General features: G+C 44.9%; 1 protein-coding gene across 2 annotated transcripts in view; it reads right to left on the bottom strand.

Moving 5' to 3' along the window:
- The window catches only part of ANKRD52 (ankyrin repeat domain 52), a 51,110-nt gene extending 33,040 nt beyond the window's left edge, over positions 1 to 18,070 (bottom strand). The window contains exons 1-4 of one of the 2 annotated variants that reach the window (XM_081898539.1): positions 17,456 to 18,070; positions 9,427 to 9,510; positions 2,469 to 2,547; positions 1,032 to 1,102 (exon numbers count right to left, since the gene is read on the bottom strand). In XM_081898539.1, coding sequence (XP_081754665.1) covers positions 1,032 to 1,102; positions 2,469 to 2,547; positions 9,427 to 9,510; positions 17,456 to 17,482 — 261 coding nt within the window. In that variant the 5' untranslated portion in view covers positions 17,483 to 18,070. The remainder of the gene's footprint in view (positions 1 to 1,031; positions 1,103 to 2,468; positions 2,548 to 9,426; positions 9,511 to 17,455) is intronic. The other variant, XM_081898538.1, reaches the window with a different exon arrangement.
- Positions 18,071 to 20,260: the final 2,190 nt, after the last annotated feature.

Below are 20,260 nucleotides of genomic sequence, written 5' to 3'. Positions count from 1 at the left end.
CTCCATTTCTGGGGAAGACGCCTGAGTTTGTGAGTGGCATCACACTCCAGGTAGGCGAGGTGGATTATTTAGATCCATTTCAATCTTACTTCAAGTCTGATTATGGGACAGAGGCAGATTTAGTCACCTTAGTGGGCTATATACACCAGGAATTGGCAGAGGGATCTCTCTCTGTTGGTTCTGCAAGACCATCTAGGCAGCTTTCAATACCATCAACTCTCGTAGGTATTGAGACAGGACTTGCAGGCATCATTTTGTGGAGTTCCAGGGGTGGTTCTAGAAGGTGCTGCTGGGGGATTCCTGTTAGACCCCTTGGCCAATGTCCTAGTTCCATCTTGTACCCAGTTCTATTTAGCATCCACATTAAACCACTAATTTTTAGGATTTGGTGTCACCAACGTACAAATGATACCCAACTCTCTCTCTCCTTTCCATCAAATTCCAGGGAAGCCGGTCCATGTTTTGAATTGGTAATAGACAAGAGGAAGGGTAACAAATTGAAGCTTAATTCAGACAAAATAGGCATTCAGTAGAAATGCTGACCATGGAATGGGGGTTATGGAACGTAACACACTATTCTGTAATTTCTCTCATTCCAGCAAACTTCAAGGACAGGTAACTCTGACTTCATACTCTTTTCAGGTAAACAACTGATTTGTCCATCCATGTTAATTAAAGGGGAGGGGGAAGGTACTGGCTACAGCAATCGGAAATCTGAGGGACACAAGATGTAGCAGGACCCCTCCTCACTTGAAACTTACACAGCTACATTAAGTCACAATAAGGCCCACAAAGATGAACTGCAAGGAAGGCGACAGGCCTTGCTCCACCTTTCACGATTAAGGTAATTCTTGTTTGCAGACATTCAAGATAGCTACTGGTTTTCATTGTGACCCAGGGTAAGCACTGGCATATGAAGGGGGAAATGAAGTTGCCGAAAGGGTGGCTGTAGGAGGGACCTATGAGAAAGAGCCTTTCCTTTGCCACTTTAACAGGATGAATGAAAGCAGGTCAAAGGAACTAGTACCTACCTCATTGCGAGAAGCTGCAGCACGGTGTAACGGGGTTAGCCAAAGGGTGTCCTTTGCATTAACGTTAGCACCTGCCCAAGGAGGATAGGAGAGATAAAGCAAGATCATATACTGACGAAAAGCATCCCTGGTCCCTGCAGCCAATATTAGAATCCATTTATCCCCTTAAAATGCAATCCTAACCATGTTTTACTCAGAAGTATTGCTGAATTCAATGGGGCTTGCTTCCTGGTAAGTGGAGCTAGGATTGTAGCCATTATCTCACCATGTATTTGCAGATATGGGTCTTACTTGTTTTGCAACAAAAATGGCAGCAGACAGATTAAGAGGAAGAGAACATTGGCACTGTATTCAGAAAATGCCCACCATTCAAAAAGCTAAGCTGCAAATAAGTTGTGCACATATTGATTGTGCTATTGCTTAGACTGAAGAGCATGGTATTATCAATACCACACACATCTCAAGGTTAATGTTACGTTGGCCTCCTGAACTGTACAAAATCCAGTCTCACTTCCACTAACTTTAACTGTGCAACTGATAAAGGCAGTCCAGTTGTTTAAATGAAGAGAACCTCTGACTCACAGAACTTTCTCACAAGGACAGAGATGCAAAATTCTTCTTAACGAAAGATACCATGTTCAGAAGCCATGCTTAAACATGCTTGAAAAGGAAGAATAATTAGTTTACACAAGTAGGATCACATGATTTAGTGTCCTAATCGAAAGAGAAATATCTGAAAACCGGCAGCTTTCAAAAACTAACACTTGTTTTTAAAATGATGTACCACCAATAGCCAACTTCTTCCATTACCATTAACTTGGAGACATTTAGCATATGCGTTGAGAACCATCTGCGCTGGCTTCACTGTCCAGAAAGCCAACTCTGCCCTGCAATCTACGCAGGAAGAGTTACAGTGGATAGAGCTGTCTGTTTCAAAATAGCTTCACTGAATTCGAACGTTTCCATAAATCTTTGCTGCTGCAGAATCATGACTCCAATAATATTACTAGTAGCAATCTGCTAACTTTAGCACTTTTAATATGAAAGCACTTTACGATCCTCTCATTCATTCTTGTGACTGTTTAAATTGTAGATCATTATAATTCCTGCCTTAAAGGCCTGTTAACAGAGGATGAGCAATAGCAATTTGCCTGAAGCTGGAACTGAACATGGAATATACAGCTACCACCCCAATTTAAAGTCAGGGTTCTCAACTGCAGGACTGCACAGGATCTATCAATGTTACTCGATCCTCTCTGTGACTCTGCCCCCCTGACAGTTTAGGCAGTGATATATACAAGTCTGCACCAAACTGCCACCAGTTCCCTCAGGATAGGAAGAGACAGTTTTCTTTTTCTATTCAGCAAATGCCCTGAAGCTGCTAGACCTGACCTCCTTCACCTCTTATCAACCAGAACATACACCTTCACTTCTTACCTGATAGTATTAGGAGTTCAAGAATAGGGGCGTCTCCCAAGTATGCAGCTGCATGCAAAGGGGTTCGTCTCTCTTGGTCCTGGTTTGGGGAAACACAACAGAGATAAATGGAAGGTGTTAAAGTGGAATCTAAAAGCCACGAGAGGAATCCAACATAGCACCACGGCAACTGTTTCATCAGTGCAATGGTTTGTGCTTGTGCAACAGAACATTCGCCTCCTCCTCCGCTTCCCCTGCTCCAGAGGGTTGGGGGAACCCCTAGAACAGATTCAAAGGCATATGGGGAAGTCCCATTGTGCAATGGGACCAGCTACTAGAATACTGTTCCATGCTGATGTTGCCATCCAATCTTTTCAGTCTATAGACCAATTACCTTGATGTGCTGAAATATGTAGCAATATCTCTGAGCTTATCTATCCAGTGACAAATTGAAGCTTAAGACGTTGGTATATAGGAAAAGTTGTGCAAAGACAAAGTAGCCGAAATTTTAAACCTGGTTGTTAACCCTCGGCATTACTGACTGCAACCCTCAAAACGTTGTCTGCCACAAGCCATGAAAGTTTGCTTAAAGAGTGGATCACCTTCAGCCAGGAGCAACTGTACACCCTGTAAGAAGAAAATCCATATGCCTGTTCTGCCCCATTGCTTTTCCCCAGTAACAATGGAAGGTACACTGGCTGGTCTGCTGGATCTCACTAGCTGATCACAGTGACATGACCTACGTAGGATACGGATTCAAAAGGCCGGCACTGCATTCGAATTTGATTGACTATTCTTAACTGCTGCCAAGTTAAATGAGCTTAGTAAACTCAGAACACGGATATCTTGTTGGAGGATTTACTCATCTAACTTTTGCTTTGGTTGCTTTTAATGAGTCTCACACGATAGCTTAACTACGATGATGATAATTTATACTCTGCTCATCTGAATGGGTTGTTGCAGCCACTCTGGGCAGCTTCCAACATAATAAAAGCATAGCAAAAACATCAAACATTAAAAACCTACAACCACCACCTAATAATAATAATAATAATAATAATCTGTTCTTGAACAGAGAGTTAGAGCCAATCAATGTAGTGCAATGTTTTGTAATGTGCTTACTTAATATGCTCTAAGTGTAAGAGACCTTAATTTAGCCTTTCAAAAACTTGACATTGACTTTGAAAGGATTATATGAATTTAAGAAGCATTGACATGTCTATCATTGCCATCGACTACACAAATTGGTAAATCCCAGAAAGAAATCCAAAAGCTTCAAAAAAGCTCTCACACATAGCTTGAAATGGAAAAATGGAAATGAGAACAGAAATGGTGTGTGAACTCCTCTTAAGGAATATCTTCTCTTTCAGGATGACTAGTGAAATACTTTTGAAAGCAGTGCTTTAAAATGATACAAAGCCAATTCACATTGCTGCATATATCTTAGAAGAAAGACTCAAAGGCAGCAGTGCATGGCTAGAGGGAATGTTGATGCAACCATCTTGCTAAAGTTAAGCAGGTCTAGGTCTGGTTAATGCTAAGATGGGAGAATATCTGGAAACCTCATGTACACATTCAGTCCCATGATGGAAGGATGGTTGACTATAAATGCAATAAGTAAAAAAAGTTAGTGATTATAGCAGCACCACTACAGTTGATTGGATTACAGTGGTACCTCGGGTTAAGTACTTAATTCGTTCCGGAGGTCTGTTCTTAACCTGAAACTGTGCTTAACCTGAAGCACCACTTTAGCTAATAGGGCCTCCTGCTGCTGCCACACAATTTCTGTTCTCATCCTGAAGCAAAGTTCTTAACCTGAGGTACTCTTTCTGGATTAGTGGAGTCTGTAACCTGAAGCATATGTAACCTGAGGTACCACTGTATTAAACAAACAATACATCTTAAGGCTTTTAAGCAATCTCAAATGCTGTGGTAAACAGAACAAGAAGGAATGCAATCAGAGTTTGATGACTGTATCACTCCTGCAACATGGTAAGGCCTTTATATAATGTAAGAGTAGAAAAAGAGGGAAACCCCTGGCAAATGGGGGGGGCAGGGGGAGAGTAAAGGGGTAGAATAAACCATTTGATGTTCAAAAGTTTATAATCCAGTGCATTTCTGACCCATCAGGTCCTCCCTTAGAGAATTTCAAAATTTCAATCTAATATTTTTATTGTATTATTAATAAAATATTCTACTTTCTTGTTTTAATAAAAGTTTAATCTATTCTTAGAAAACATTCCCCACTCGTGCAGTATAGCAGCTGAGCTGAGCTGAGCACTAAAAGGGAGGCTGAAATTTCCAACAAACATCTTCAAACTATTCTGGACACTTGGAAGAATGACTCCCTCAAAGAAAAAGCAAGGTTGTTCTGGATGTAGACCTTGCTACTTCATTTGCTTCTAAACTTCATGCCCCAAACAAGCAAATCCTAAGAGCAAGGCAAACAGCTCCGATAAGACATAAAATCAAGGCTGTCAAAAGGCAGGAAGCACCACTTAGGTTCTGTATCAAATCAACTAGCATTTGGCCTTTGGGTTTGGTGCCAAGTCCTTGGCATTAACTGCTCAGAAGGATATCAGTGCTCTAAGGCCAAATGATCAAATGTGTAAAGTGTTAAAAGGACACAGCCCCACACTTAAAAGTCAAAGCCAATTTGAAACATGGATTGTTGAGTCCTGAACTACTACTACTACTACTACTACTACTACTACTATCATCCTCATCAACCTGCTTTTCACCCCTATGGTTCCAGAGGCATCTCCCTCATTTTTAAAAAGAAAGAAAAAAGAGTAAGTGAAAAAATAAAAAAGAGCAAGAAAGTCTGGCAATCAAGCCAAACTTAAATTTCATTTCTCAGCTGTAGAACAACTGATATAGAAAACTGTGCATCAGCACAGATGAGCTGATCCATTCCAAGCAACTCTATTTATTTTTTAATTCTTAGCTACTTAGGTCCCCTCTAACACACACACAAAGTGCACAACCAAGATCAGAGGAAAGCATTTAACCCTCATTCTGCAATCTTAAGCACAAGAATACTAGTTCTATAAATTTAGTGGAACTTACAAGCAAATATAATTAGGACCATGTTGTAAATCTTTTTTATTCCAGGGTGCATGGATAGGAAAATATCACATGAGTTGCTTTCCAAGTAATTTCCTCCCAAGTTTTTAATCAATGGACCCAAAGCAGGGTGACCATACAAAAAAATGAAAGAAAAGAAACTTGCCCCTGCATATCTAATATTTTATTATTACAAACTAGAATGAACCACTGCAAAGTATCAGTTACCACTATGGTTGTCTCCGAGAATAAGAAGTAGAAAATATGTGAGCTAACATTTATCAGAATTTCTGTCGGGGAAAATCAAAACAAGCTTTCAGAACTTCAGAGATCATCTTTAGGTACTTCATCAAAATGTACCAAGAGTTTGAATTCAGATACTGTGTTTGAAGTGACCTATAGCTCTTGAGCCTAACTGACTCATGCTGTCATCTGTGGCACAAGTGTAACAACTAACAGATAAGACCCCTTCCTGGAGATGAGACACACCAGACTCAAAATATAACTGGCATATTATATTGTAACACGCTCCAGCGACATCAAGCTTAGCCGTCTCCATCAGATACAGGAAGTTTTGGGATCAGGCCAGGATCAAATTTTGAAAAAAGTAAGCAACAGGGGAGGCACAACAGAGGTTCCAAAATAATGAATAATATGCAGAGAGAGGGTTGTGTTCAGTGAAGTCACAGTTCTGAAGTTAAGTTACTAGTGCTCATTAACTTCAAGGGATCTACTCTGAGTAAGACTAGCACTGAATACCACCCAGAATGTTTTGTTTCCTTCTCTGAAAATGTTTGAACCAGAGATTGCCCAATGAAGAATTTAATAATAATAATAATAATAATAATTTATTTATTTATACCCCGCCTATCTGGCTGGGTTTCCCCAGCCATTCTGGGTGGCTTCCAACAGAACATTAAAATGCAATAGTCTATTAAACATTAAAAGCTTCCCTAAACAGGGCTGCCTTCAGATGTCTTCTAAAAGTCTGGTAGTTGTTTTTCTCTTTGACATCTGGTGAGAGGGCATTCCACAGGGCGGGTGCCACTACTGAGAAGGCCCTCTGCCTGGTTCCCTGTAACTTGGCTTTTCGCAGTGAGGGAACCACCAGAAGGGGGTAGAGATTCTCCTTCAGGTATACTGGACTGAGGCCGTTTAGGGCTTTAAAGGTCAGCACCAAAACTTTGAACTGTGCTCGGAAACGTACTGGGAGCCAGTGTAGGTCTTTCAAGACCAGTGTTATGTGGTCTCCGTGGCCGCTCCCAGTCACCAGTCTAGCTGCCGCATTCTGAAGACAAATGGAAGTACTTTGCACAGTGTATACATTGAATTCACACTCTCAGGATATACTGATAGTCCCCCAACTTGGATGGGTTAGACAAATTCACAGAGGATAATGCTATCAATGGCTACTAGTCACGATGGTAAATGTGCTGCTGGCATCTGTCCGTCTCAAGAGACAATGGAGATGAGTACAGTACTGTAAAGCTCAACAGTGTGGTTTCATTTTCAGCCTGAGAGCCAAGTCCAATAAAAGGTATCATCTTACTCAAAGTGCAACAAGGATTCATTTAGCTCAGCGCACTTGTTTGGTCACCTGGAATTATGTGCTTTACTGGCAGTGTATCTGCTATCTATGTGGCACACTGTGATCTGGAAGGGCGGGGGGTGAGGATTGAACTAGTCCATGTGAACTATTGGGAGAATTTGTTTGTCCCCTATTTCAAGAGGCAGCAGACTATATATCCTGCCCATCAGGGATCTGCCTAATAATAGGTTGTTACCATTAACATGGTAAACAATATTCTCATTTTCATTTTGTAGATTCCATGTCGCTAGTTTAACCCCATAAAGCACCACTTTTCATTTAAATCTCCCCCCCCCCTCCACACACACCCAAGTCATCTACTGACATCTTTGCCCCTAAATAAAAGGCAATCATGCAGCCGCACCAGCCTTTTCTTAGTTGTAGGAAACATGAAGGTTTACATATTACAATAAACCAGGGCTGCTGGCTATCCTGACTTATTGGAATGAACACTGAGTCGCAGCGTGTTATCCAAATACTCCTCCTTTACTCCTCTCCGGCACGAGTGGCAGAAACAAACCAGGAAGCCATAATTAAGCTTGGTTTTCCATGACGTTTGATCTTGTACTGTGGCTTGTTTTTTACCTAACGAGCTGGGGGGGGGGGCGGACCTCATTTTATGGCTGGCTGACAATCCTGGCTTGTTAGGAAAATACAAACCACGATCCCAAGTTCAGATATTGCAAAAAGTCAAGCTTAATTGCAGCTTCCTGGTTTATTTCTTCCACTTGTGCCAAGCATGGAATAAAGAGGGAGAAATGCCTCTGCGTTCCCGAGCAACCAGCAGCCCTTGGCTATCAACATGTGTCAATGCACCAAGTCCTCCTCTAATACTGTGTTGTAGAATCGCTCAGTTAGGAGGAAGTTTGGTTTGGCCCCTTGCAGCAGCAGGATTTTTAAGCAGGTTTTCCTAAGGGATGCTCCTTAAATCCAATTGTTAGAACACTCTGAAACTTGGGCGTCCAGAACAGATAACTGCTTAAACCATCTTATTATCCTACTGGAAATATGGCCCAAATATGTATAATCTGCTTTGATGAGTATTCTTTACCAGTTCATCAAACTTGCTGCTCATGTGCTCAAATACCCAAGACTCTGGATTTCTCACATTCCTGAGTCTGGGCTACTACTGATATGTTCTGGAGACAGCCTAAGATGCATTTAATTGTCACACCTCCTGGTTTGCTCCAAACACTAGGAGTTTCACCTTCTCACACAAAATCGGCTTATAATGGGCCTATATTAAATGCACCTCAGCTGAATGAGCTAAGATGAAATGAAGAGCCAATTACTGTTTCGTGGGCTAGACAAGAACAAGATGAACACCACTGTAACACAGGCTGTTCTCACTCAGAGGCCACAAGACTAATCCAGAACACACTTGGTGCCAAAGAGAACAGCTGATCCCAGTGCCACCCACCGCTCTGTACAGCTAGACTAATACATCTGGTACAGCCGATTCCCAACAAAGTCAACATTTACTGGTGATGTGTGGGCCTTTCAGCCCTGTATACCAATTCGGCGTCTGCACAGTACTTCACAGTCTGTATCTGTCACTGCAACAACCCTGTGCTCACCAACATTCCCATTTTACAAATGGGAAACTGAGGTCCAGAGATGAAAACTAGGCAATAAACCCACCAAGAGTGTGTGACTAAGCTGGATTCCAAACCCATGTCTGTCAAAGACCAATATCTAGTCACTGCACCATAATGGCAAAACATCAAATAGTTAAAACAAGCATTTAAGCTTGCTAAGCTGGGAAACTTTAGTAGATGGGTTGCCAACGTTGCACCTGCGGGCACACCAGCACCTGCAGAGGCCTTCCCCGGAGCCACAAATTTCAACTACTCTGCCCCTCAACCTGCTGAAAATATTTTATTATTATTTATTAAATTTATATCCTGCCCTTTATCCACATCAGTGCAGTTCAAAACATAAAATTACAATTAGGCTTGAAATAAACCAGCAGTGGTTTTTAAAGCCTAAGTGCTAGCAGAAGGGGAGAGTGATTGCATGTGTGTGACTGCACTGTGCACACACGTATAGTTTGTGTGTGTATGGTATCCACAACAGCTTTGCTGGTTTGCAAATGTGTCCATGGGCCCAAAGATGCTTTCAGCCTCTGCTTTAGCACATCTAGTTCTTAAACACAAATTCTAAAAGGAACACATAGTACATGGATCACTTCATACTCCCCTGCTCTACCCACAATGTGTGTGTAGTGGTGAGGGGAGCTTAGCCAATAGGAAAATGTAAACTTCATGCAAAGTTGAAAGAAGCAGGTTCAGTATTACAAGGAAAAACTGGTTCTCCAAAACTTACCAGTACATTGATATTCTCCTTCTGGCTCAGCAATGACCGTACTTCCTCTATATCACGATTAAAGATGGCTTGGACCAGAGGAGGCTATAGAGGAGGAGAAAAGAGCAACTGTAAAATAAGCAGGATGAGAAAGGGAATAGCTACGTGCTAGCTTATTATTTCATTTTTTCCCCATCTGGATCTTTGTTATTTTTACATACAGGCAACTCCCCATTTGCGCAGAGGTTGCACCCTGGGTCATTACATGCATCGGTAGAGTGTGCATATGCCCACCCCACCCCATTCTGGGGCCGAAAACGGCACATGCACCAAACGGTCATGTGCCAATTGAACATGTGCAAAATGCTTGTCCCCTGTACTTGTATCCCCTTGTTATATTGTGAGCCCCTTTGTGAAAAATGAGGCCTTGAAAAGCAGCCTCTGGGAGCTCATAACCAGGACTTCTGAGGGTATTTTGAAGGAGAGGCCTGGAGTGCTATCTCATGGTATACATAGGACCGAGACATGTGGATGGCGACAGAACTGCTGCAGTGACTTGCAACACCTGTACCATGTTTGTCTTCCTACCTGAGAATGTGCAAAACTACAACAGGGCAAGCTGGCTGCCATGCCCTCACCCCAGACGCAGATTTTGAGCCAGAGGCTTGCAAGAGTGGTGGAAAATAATTTTCAAAGGTTTCTTCAGCTGTGTTTGAAGCAAGTAATAGGTCCTTTGTGTGAAGAAGACGGAGAATTGCTATTCTGACAGACATAAGGCGGAATCGCCTGGTGCCTGTCTTCACCCAAAAGGAAAGCAGTGGCCAACCTGGTGATAACAGAATAAACGATGCAAGAAGGTAGCTGAAGACCATGGTACAAAAAGAGGTGGTAAGGGAACACTTAGCTACTTTGCCTCTGTCTATAATCTGTGAGAATTCTTGGAGAACAAGTCAGGTCCCTGCAGACTGGAGACAGGTAAATGTTGTCCCCATATTTTATTTATTTATTTATTTATATTTCTCGAATTTGTGTACCATCCTTCATCCGTAGATCTCAGGGTGGTACACAAATGCAAGACAAAAACATTAAATACTTGATAAGAACAAAACCAACAAACCAATAAACCTCCCCCCCCCAACACATTTAAAAGAGGTATAAGATGTTAATTAGCCAAAGACCTGGTTGAAGGCACCAGTCGAACCACCCTGGGGAGAGCATTCCACAAATGGGGAGCCACAGCAGAAAAGGCCTGTTTTCATGTTGCTGCCTTCTTTCATGCAGGGGGGCACATGAAGATCGGTCTCAAATGATGATCTTAGGGTTCAGGTAGGTTCATGTGAGGAAAAGCATTACTTGAGGTATTGTGGTCCTGAGTCATAGGACAAAGCCAGCACTTTGAATTGAGCCCAGAAACTACCGTATTTTTTGCTCTATAAGACTCACTTTTCCCCTCCTAAAAAGTAAGGGGAAATGTTGTGTGCGTCTTATGGAGTGAATGCAGGCTGCGCAACTATCACAGAAGCCAGAACAGCAAGAGGGATTGCTGCTTTCGCTGCGCAGCTATCCCTCTTGCTGTTCTGGCTTCTGGGATTCAGAATATTTTTTTCTTCTTTTCCTCCTCCAAAAACTAGGTGCGTCTTGTGGTCTGGTGCGTCTTATAGAGCGAAAAATACGGTAATCGGCAGCCAGTGCCGTCAGGCGAGGATCGGTGAGCAATCTGGCCACTAATTTCTGCAGCCAGAGGAATCTCATTTCTTTTTTTGATAAAAGTTACAAACTTGGTGGATCAAGGGAATGCTGTGAATGCAGTGTATGTCGATTTCAATAAAACAGAGGTTGGGCGGTCATCTGCTGTGAAAGCTTTAGTTGAGATTCCTACATTGCTGGGGGTTGGACTTGATGACCCTCAGGGGTCCCTTCCAACTCTACAATTCTGAAATTCTCTTATTCTAGAGATAAACAAATATAGCATGCCACAAAAATCTGAACAAGGTATAAAAAGCCATCTCTCTAAATAGGTTGGGTTGACAATTCACCTAAATAGCGCAACACAGCAAACTCATTTTTCAAAGATATCAAGACGACTTTCCTAACACCAGTGAGAGACCGAAGTTGGGAGTTTCATATGTACAAAGCCACTAATGAAATCTGGGGCCTAATACTGAAATATGCATACTGCGACTAAAATATGGCCCCTCCTTAGAGATACAGACTAAATAATATCTGCTACTACAAATACAGAGATTTCCAAGCACAGGATGCAAAGGGCCAAATTCAGTAAAAGCCTCTATCAGGCTTTTATATCTGACTTCTGTGAATGTATTTCTTCTTGCTTTTTTAAAAAAGCAATTGTGTTAAGTCAATTACCCTAGAACAGAAACAATACGTGTTGGCGGTTATCTTTAAAGCCTTAAATGGCTATGGTCCAGGATTCCTGAGAGATCACCTCCTCCCTTAGCAACCTACCTGCTTCCTAAGATCAGAAGCAGGGGGGAAGCATCTAAGGTGGAAGCATAATTGATGGTGACAAGCAATAGGGCCTTCTCAGTGGCTACACCAATACAGTGGTGCCTCGCAAGACGAAATTAATTCGTTCCGCAAGTCTCTTCGTCTTGCGAGTTTTTCGTCTTGCGATGCACGGTTTTCCATAGGAATGCATTGAAAATCAATTAATGCGTTCCTATGGAAACCGCCTTCCCCCGACCTCTTCTGGCAGGCGGCATTTTAAAATCGCCCGGGACAGCGGAGGGCTTCTCCGCTGTCCGGGGCGATTTAAAAGCCCCTGGGAAGGCAGGCAGGGGGGACAAAGACTTTTGCCCCCCGCCTGCCTTCAGAAGAGGTCCAGGACAGGCTTCGCGGACCTCTCCGCAAGCAGCGGTAGCACTCCTTGCGGAGAGTTGCCAGCGCGCCCAGGCTTCGCGGCCCCGCCGCCCGGCTTCGGGACATTGTTCCGATGCCGGGCGGCGGGGGGAGGCGTTCCTGCCCCGCCGCCCGGCATCAGGACGATGCCCCGAAGCCGGGCGGCGGGGGGAGGCTTTCCTGCCCCGCCGCCCAGCTTCGGGACATCGTTCCGATGCCGGGCGGCGGGGGGAGGCGTTCCTGCCCCGATGCCGGGCGGCGGGGGGAGGCTTTCCCGCCCCGCCTCCCGGCATCGGGACGATGCCCCGAGGCCGGGCGGCGGGGGGAGGCTTTCCCGCCCCGCCGCCCGGCTTCGGGACATCATTCCGATGCCGGGCGGCGGGGGGAGGCTTTCCCGCCCCGCCGCCCGGCTTCGGGGCATCGTTCCGATGCCGGGCGGCGGGGGGAGGCTTTCCCGCCCCGAAGCCGGGCGGCGGGGGGAGGCTTTCCCGCCCCGAAGCCGGGCGGCGGGGGGAGGCGTTCCCGCCTTGCCGCCCGGCATCGGGGCATCGTTCCGATGCCGGGCGGCGGAGGGAGGATTTCCCGCCCCGCCGCCCGGCATCGGGGCATCCTTCCGAAGCCCGGCGGCGGGAGGAGGTGTCCCCGCCCCGCCGCCAGGCTTCGGAGGAGGTCCGAGGACAGCGGGGAAGACGCGCTGTGCTTCCCCACTGTCCCGGAGATTTCCCTATGGGCTGTCGTCTTGCGAAGCAAGCCCATAGGGAAATTCGTCTTGCGACGCGCCTCCAAAACGGAAAACCCTTTCGTCTAGCGGGTTTTTCGTCTTGCGAGGCGTTCGTCTTGCGGGGCACCACTGTACTATAAAACGCATTAACTTATGGATGCCCCCCTCTGGCTTTTTTCACCAGCTGGGGAAGACATTTGTATTCCAACAGGCCTTTGCCTTCAAGGTGCTGCTGTTTTATTTAAACCTATGTTTAAACCTATGCCTGTCATATCTTCCTTCACATTTTATTCTGCGACTTTATTTCTATCGTACATTTTTCATTGAATGTTTGTTGTATGTTATATTGCTTTAAATTGTTGTAGGAAACACTGAGTGGTGCATGGACACTAGAAATGTGAGACAGAAATTGCTATATAAATAATGAGCCAATTAATCTAAATACCCATAAAGCATATGCTTAATTTAACAAGTCAGGGCGGATGCACCAGAATTCTCTAGACTACTGACAGTGTAACTACAATTCACCAAGTCAATGAAGGAAAACATTTACCTAAATTCACAGGTTCAGCGCATGCAAATACTTCTGAGCTTGCCTTTTACCGATGATAGGTAATAAAGAGAAAATTATGCTGAATCTTCTGGCTAGCTGTAGTTCCAAAGGCAAGGATCCACAAATTTTGGCTCAGCTCAGTAGACAAGTGACTATTCTGGGTTGCCACTGACATTTTCTCCTATCCCAGATTCCTATGGTATGCAAAGCTCTCCAGCAGGCAGAATCAGCACAACTCTTGGTGCTTCTGCATGCTCCAAAGCTCAATGTAAAATGCAAGAACCTCCCCCGCTTCCAACATTTCTCTTCATTCCAGAGGACTCGAAAGAAAGGAAATAGAGGTCTTACGTCATGCTGAATGTTGGCACTTCTGCCTGTTCCAAGCTTCAATGCAACAACACAGGAGACCTCCTCTGAGTTCTCTGCAATTTGTACTTCCTTCTGGGCATTTAAGGCTCTGATCCCAACCACACTTACCTAGGAGTCACCCCACTGAATCCAACAGGACTTACTTCTGAATGCACATGGTTTGGATTGCAACCTAAACCTTTAAAACTTACGAAGATGTCCTGGAGTTTGACCTAAAGATATTTCACAATTGTTTTGGGGAAATAAAGCACACGGATCTAAGGGCACAATGCCTATTCAGCTATACTGTCAGCAGCTATACCTTTCAATACCACCCAGTCCACACACACACATCCTGCATATTTCTATGTACACTGATCAGAATGTAAATTCATTTTGACTGCATAACTCTACCAAGCCTTTCCTTGTGCACACACAATGCTTAACACGCAAGGCTTGTGAGACTCAATTATTTATCATTTATAGCTCTGGTTTGCAAGGCATACACTGAGTAGGCATGCAATCAAAGTACACAAGCAAGATGGGCCCCTTATCTACTTGGCACAGCTCTAAACAGCAATCCCATGAGAAGAGGGAAAATATAGTAGAGCTGTACCAAATGCCCCCATGGCCCTCCTACACACAGTGCAGCCTAGTAGAAAGGCAGAGTGGTTGCCAGTCCCATCTGCTCATCTCGTCTTCCAAAAGAAAAACTCCAGCCTCTGCAAATCTTTCCAGATGCAGCGTTTTTTGTCCAGCTAACCCCAGGTTTACTTCCCTCCACCAGAGTGCTTGGATGTAGCAGCAAAAGGAGGAAGGCATAAAGGGGGAGGGATGAGTCATCCAGATGGAATGCAGGGGACTCTGCACCCCTCCTTTAGGGAGAAGAACAATTCCTAGATGATCATCATGCCTCCACAATTTAGAGTTGGGCACCTCCTTGAGCAGCTGGAATGACACACCCAATAAGGTGAATGCTTTAGCTTCAAAAATCCAAGTTACATTTGTGTGGTTGAAGTGCTGGACTTGGAAAACCTAATGACACCTATCTATCAACATAATGGGAATATAAATGGGGCTGGATTTTTTTTTAGAAATTTCCAAGAACCTGTTTCAGATTTTTAGTGCCAGCCAGAATGGGTCCAGAGGTAAAACTAACTAACATAAAATTTCTAGCTCAAGCTATCGGAAACTTGGAATTTTGCAGGCCTAAATATAAATGATTTACCTCATAGGATTGGCATGAAGTTAAATGAGAATTACTGCCATGCACTTTGCGATTGAATATGCTTTGGAAGCAATTATCATATATGCCAGATTCTGGCTTCCAACTCCAAGAAATGGAGGAGGCAGTGCATCTGTTTGCACATACACGTAAGTCCCTGACAAGTACAATACAAGACAGGCCGGGGGGGGGGGCATTGTCTATCATTCAGGCACGTGAAGCCCAGAGACAGTAATGGAGAACCAGCTCTGCTCCTTCTTTGCCCAATAGCAACAGATGGGTAGCAGGGAAGGCCCTCCACTCATACTACCCAAACTCCTGAAAGGCATTTCACCAATAATAATGATGATGATGATAATTACTACCACTAGCAGATTGATCAGATGGGAGTTTAGAACTCAAATCACATCTTGACCAAACTTTTAAAGCACGCTTACACCACTTTAACAGTCATGGCTCCCCACCCCCCAAACAACACTGGAAACTGGTTTTTTTAAGGGTGCTGGGAAGTGCAGCTCTGTGAAGAGCCTCCTAACTAGGTACCCTTTATGTACAGTTCCCAGGATTATTTGTGGGGAGCCATAAGAGTGCTTTAAATATGTGTTTTGGATGTGATCTCAGGCACTGCAGTGAATCTGCATTGGCCAAGTAAACATTGCACACTTAAGAATAAATGTTTCTGGGATGTCTGGAGAAACAGAAAAATGAGTAAGATAGTTTTGGTTACTACCCCTAAGTTTACTCATGCACATAGTAATTACTTTCTACATTAAGTAAGGGAAGCCCCTGTTACAGGAATACTTAATGCAGAACCCTTGGGGTTTCATTATATCCTGTAACAGAATATCGAATGGTAAACTGCCATCAAGTTTACCATCTTCTAAGAAGCAACGGGTGTAAGAGAAATTCAACATATGCTTCCTGCTATATTCACAGAATGAGGATCAGATGCCAATCTACTGGGAAACATAGGGCAGCCCTAATGGAAAGAGATCATTTTATGGAAGAGATAAGCAAGATTAACCTCATGCAAGTAACAAGAATGGAGAAAATGCACAGGCTATGCAAGAAACCAACACAAAGGCCAAAAGCAGAATAGCACTAGAAGGATTTGAGATTTACAAGGTGCAAAAGGGGAGAGAGTGGTAGAAAAGGTGCAAGTCACCTTTTGCAACTGTGTTTATGCGCATGTGGACAGAAACAAAGTCCATGAAAAATTTCTTGCCCATCTGTGCCACAACGCAGCTGAGCAGCAAGGCTGACTTTGGCCAGAAGGAATTGTCATTTGCCTTGGACCAGTGGTCCAACTTCCAAGGCTCTGAAACGGAGAGATGTTTAAGAAGTAACAGGAGGCTTGAACCATGGGCAGATACACTGAGTCTGTATAAATGAATAGGGGCATTAGAAAAAAAATAACAGAGGAAATAACAGAGGCAATCCAAAGACCTGGCCAAGTCTGATGCAGTGGGGGAAGCAGACTATGGACAAGAAACAGGCTTGCTAGGGAAATCTGTCTATACCTGGGGAAGGCTCCTGCACCTTTTAGAACTTGCACAGAAAGAGAAGTCCCGCCAGGTGCAAGTTCTTCTTTCGCCCCAATACTATGATATGTGTGTGTGTGAAATTCACCTTTCTGTTGCCACTTCTAAAAATACACAAAAGGTCCTGTGGCAACAGAAGGAAAATATCGTTTAGGTTGGGGAGGGAGGTGTTTGAACCTCAGAAAGCAGGAAAAAGAGAGAGAGGTAGAAGCCAGCACAAAGTGTTAGCAATGGGGAGAGGAGAAACGTGTGTATGGGGGGGGGTGAATTCGCAGGTGCAAATGCGAGTCAAAAAGCTGGTTCCGAGGATTAGATAGATAGCTAACTAGACAGAGATGGAGGGGAAAGCGAAGGGATTTTCTAGCAGAGGCAAGGAAGAGAGCCGAGAGCCTGGAAAACAAGCAGCTCCTTCGCCTTAGGCGGGAAAGAAACGAGGCTTCTGCGCGGAGCCCGGGCGCCGACGGCCTTCTCGGGATGTCGGCGGCGGCAGCATCTGGCTCGGGCCCAGCTCCGCCCGCTCGGCTCCTTTTCTCCTGCCTCCCCTCGTTCTCCAGTCTTGAGGCCCGGGGTTCCCTCAGACGAGGCCCCAGGGCCGCTCCCGGCGCGCGAGGGTGGGCGGCTCCACACTAGGCCGCGCATCCCCGAGTTTGCGTAGCCGGCGCGGCCGAGCGCGGGAAGGCGGGAGCCGAGGCCGGGTCTGGTGCCGATGTTTGTTGTGCAGGATGGTGAGGGAGGGAAGGAGGCGAAAGCTCCTTTTCTCTCTCTCACACACACACACACGCACCCCCCCCCCACCCCGGTACCTGGTCCGTGATGCTGAGAATCCCCATCTCCGGGCGGGGCCGCCCCCCGCGCTTCGCTCAGCAGCGCCGCCGCCTCCTCCGAGCTCCCGGCATCGATCGCGCTTCGGCTGCCGCGGCGCCCTCCGGCTGATGGTGGTGGGGCGGGCGGCGAGAGCAAACTGAGCCCGCCCACCGGAGGGAGGAAGGCAGCGAGAGGAGGAGGAGGAGGAGGAGAGGAGGAGGATGTAGGCCTGCGCCGAAGCAGCGACCCCTGCCGGGGAGGCCCAGCCGCCGAGGCCCGCCCTGTCCCAGGGGGCGGCGAGTCCGGCAGTCCGCCCTGCACATCTCGAGCGAGGGCTGAGGGACTCTCGTTCCAGGCCTTCTCTCCTGAGGGGAGAAATGGCCCAGGCCTGAGGCGCTCACGCAGCATCCTGGGAGGCGGGAGGCGGCTTATTATTTTTACCTCAGGCGGTTCCAACGGCTTTAAATTTATTCTGGTTTCCTTTTCCCGCAAATATTATTTTTGTTGCTTCACTTAATTCGGGGATGCAGGGCACCTCTGGCGCCTCAGAGTAACACCCAAGCACGTGGCACTAGCCATGCCATATCCACACTCAGCCATATGGGCTGGTAATAAATAAATTATTATTTTTATTATTAATTATTATTCCTGTCCCCAGGTGCCTACTGAAACATCCTAGGCCCCATCGCTTTTTGTTTTCTTTCCCTACACACAAAAGTACTGCGATTTGGTGTTTCTTAGGGGCTCCTCCCTTCTAAATTTCATTGCCCATTATGTTGTGAGACCTAAGGGACTGGCCTGCAAATAAATTTTTTTAAGCGTTTTGTGAAGTGCAATATACAAAATGCGGCACCAGGTGGTGAAAGTGAGCTATGCAAGATTTGATGTATTTTTTCAAAACTTTTTTTTTAGTAAAAAAGCATTTTCACAGTGTTTTTTTTAATATGTGTGCAGATTCCACCCTGCTTGATGCACAGGAAAGGCAACACCGAGGGAGGGTTTCCAATTTGATTTAGCCATTCTGATTTGGGACTGTGGTGCTGTTCGCTCTGTATTGATTAATGTGAAGATGGCGGGCGTATGCAAGCCACTATGGGAGTGATCCCCCAAGGCTCAGAGTTGGCGCTAGGGCCTTCTCAGTAGTGGAGCCCTCCCTGTGGAACATACTCCCTTCAGATGTCAAAAGAGATAAATACACAACTTTTAGAAGAGATCTCAAGGCAGCCCTCTATTGGGAAGTTTCTAATGCTTAATGTTTCATTATGCTTTTCTATATCCTGTAAGCCACCCAGAGTGGCTGGGCAAACCCAGCCAGATGGGTGGGGTAGAAATAATAACATTATTACTATTAGCAAACAGACGCAGCCAGAGGGTTTGACTCGGAAGAAGCCCTAGCTTCAGTTCAAGTAGGCTTACTTTTTCCTAGATGAGCAAGGGTGCCAACTTGAACAAAATATTGGGAGCCAGGTAAACCCAGCCCTGCATTTCATCACATGATGCATTACATGCTCAGCATTTGAATGGCAATGTCCATCAATTTTTTTTGAGGGGGTGACTCCCTCAAATATTTTATTGGAAGGGCCAAAGACCCCTCTGCCCCTAGAAGCAGGTGAGAGTGCTTTAAGGTGGCAGGCCTAAAAATATTGCAGACCCTCCAAGTGTCCCTATTTTCTGGATTTACAGATTTGATCCTAGAACGTCCTTGGGACGTTCCTTTTTTCATTGGAGAAATGTTGAAGGGTCTCCTTCTTCTTTGCGATCACTTGTAGCTGAGGAAAATAGCCTTCCATGAACACATTTTTAACAGTGAGTAAGTAAGTGACTGTGGAGGCCAAGTCTGGATCCACACATCCTTCCACAGTGGGCACATAGGTTTCTAGGTGGGAATTGATCATGGTTAGGGTTTGTCAAATGTGTCTTCCTCTTAGCATGTTTCTCCCTTTTGTCCTGAGTTCAAGTGTCTTCAAAACCCATGAAACCTTTGGTAAAGGCTGTTCTCCAATGGGAGCGCTCGCAGGCCAGTGTCCCAATTGTTGATGCTTATACTACATTTTTAAAAATTTGCCTTGTCTTTAAACCACTTTTGTTGACCACCAGCATTACGCTTTCCATTTTTAAATTTGGAATAGAGTAGTTGCTTTGAAAGACAGTACCGGTAATCAGGCATCCGAACAACATAACCAGTCCAACAAAGTTGATGTTGAAGAATCATTGTTTTGACATTGCTGATCTTTGCTTCTAGTACACTGGCATTAGTTGGATGGTATGGGGTTATGCGACCCCCAAGCCAAGGTGACAAATAATTATACAACCTTTAGAAAACGTCTGAAGGCAGCCCTGTATAGGGAAGCTTTTTAATGTTTATTATGTTTTTATATACCGGTATGTTGGAAGCCACCCAGAGTGACTTGGGTGATGCTGTTAGATGGGCGGGGTATAAATAATATGATTAGTAGTAGTAGTAGTAGTAGTATGGAATAGGACTTCCCTATTTTCATCAGAGAAATGTTGGCGGGTATGTTAACTGATTAATAAAAGCTACATGTGCAAAACTCATGAAAGGTACAGGCAACTCTCTATTTACACTGGGGGTTACGTTCCAGGGGATAACGCGTACAGCCAAAACTGCATATAGTCAAAACACATTGGGGGCTGTGGCAGGTGGTATTGCCAAAGTCTTTTTTCCCAGGATACCCACCCATTTTTATTTTATTTTTAAAAATTTCGCCAAGTGCATAAAGCTGAATGCACACAAGTTAAATGTCTGTAAGTTGTGAATTACCTGCGTATGTGCCGTTTAAAGA

Source organism: Podarcis melisellensis, assembly GCF_964234715.1.
Source record: "Podarcis melisellensis genome assembly, chromosome: 2".
Classification (NCBI taxonomy): domain Eukaryota; kingdom Metazoa; phylum Chordata; class Lepidosauria; order Squamata; family Lacertidae; genus Podarcis; species Podarcis melisellensis.
Note: the sequence above shows the minus strand (reverse complement) of the source record. Positions and strands in the feature narration are given on the sequence as shown.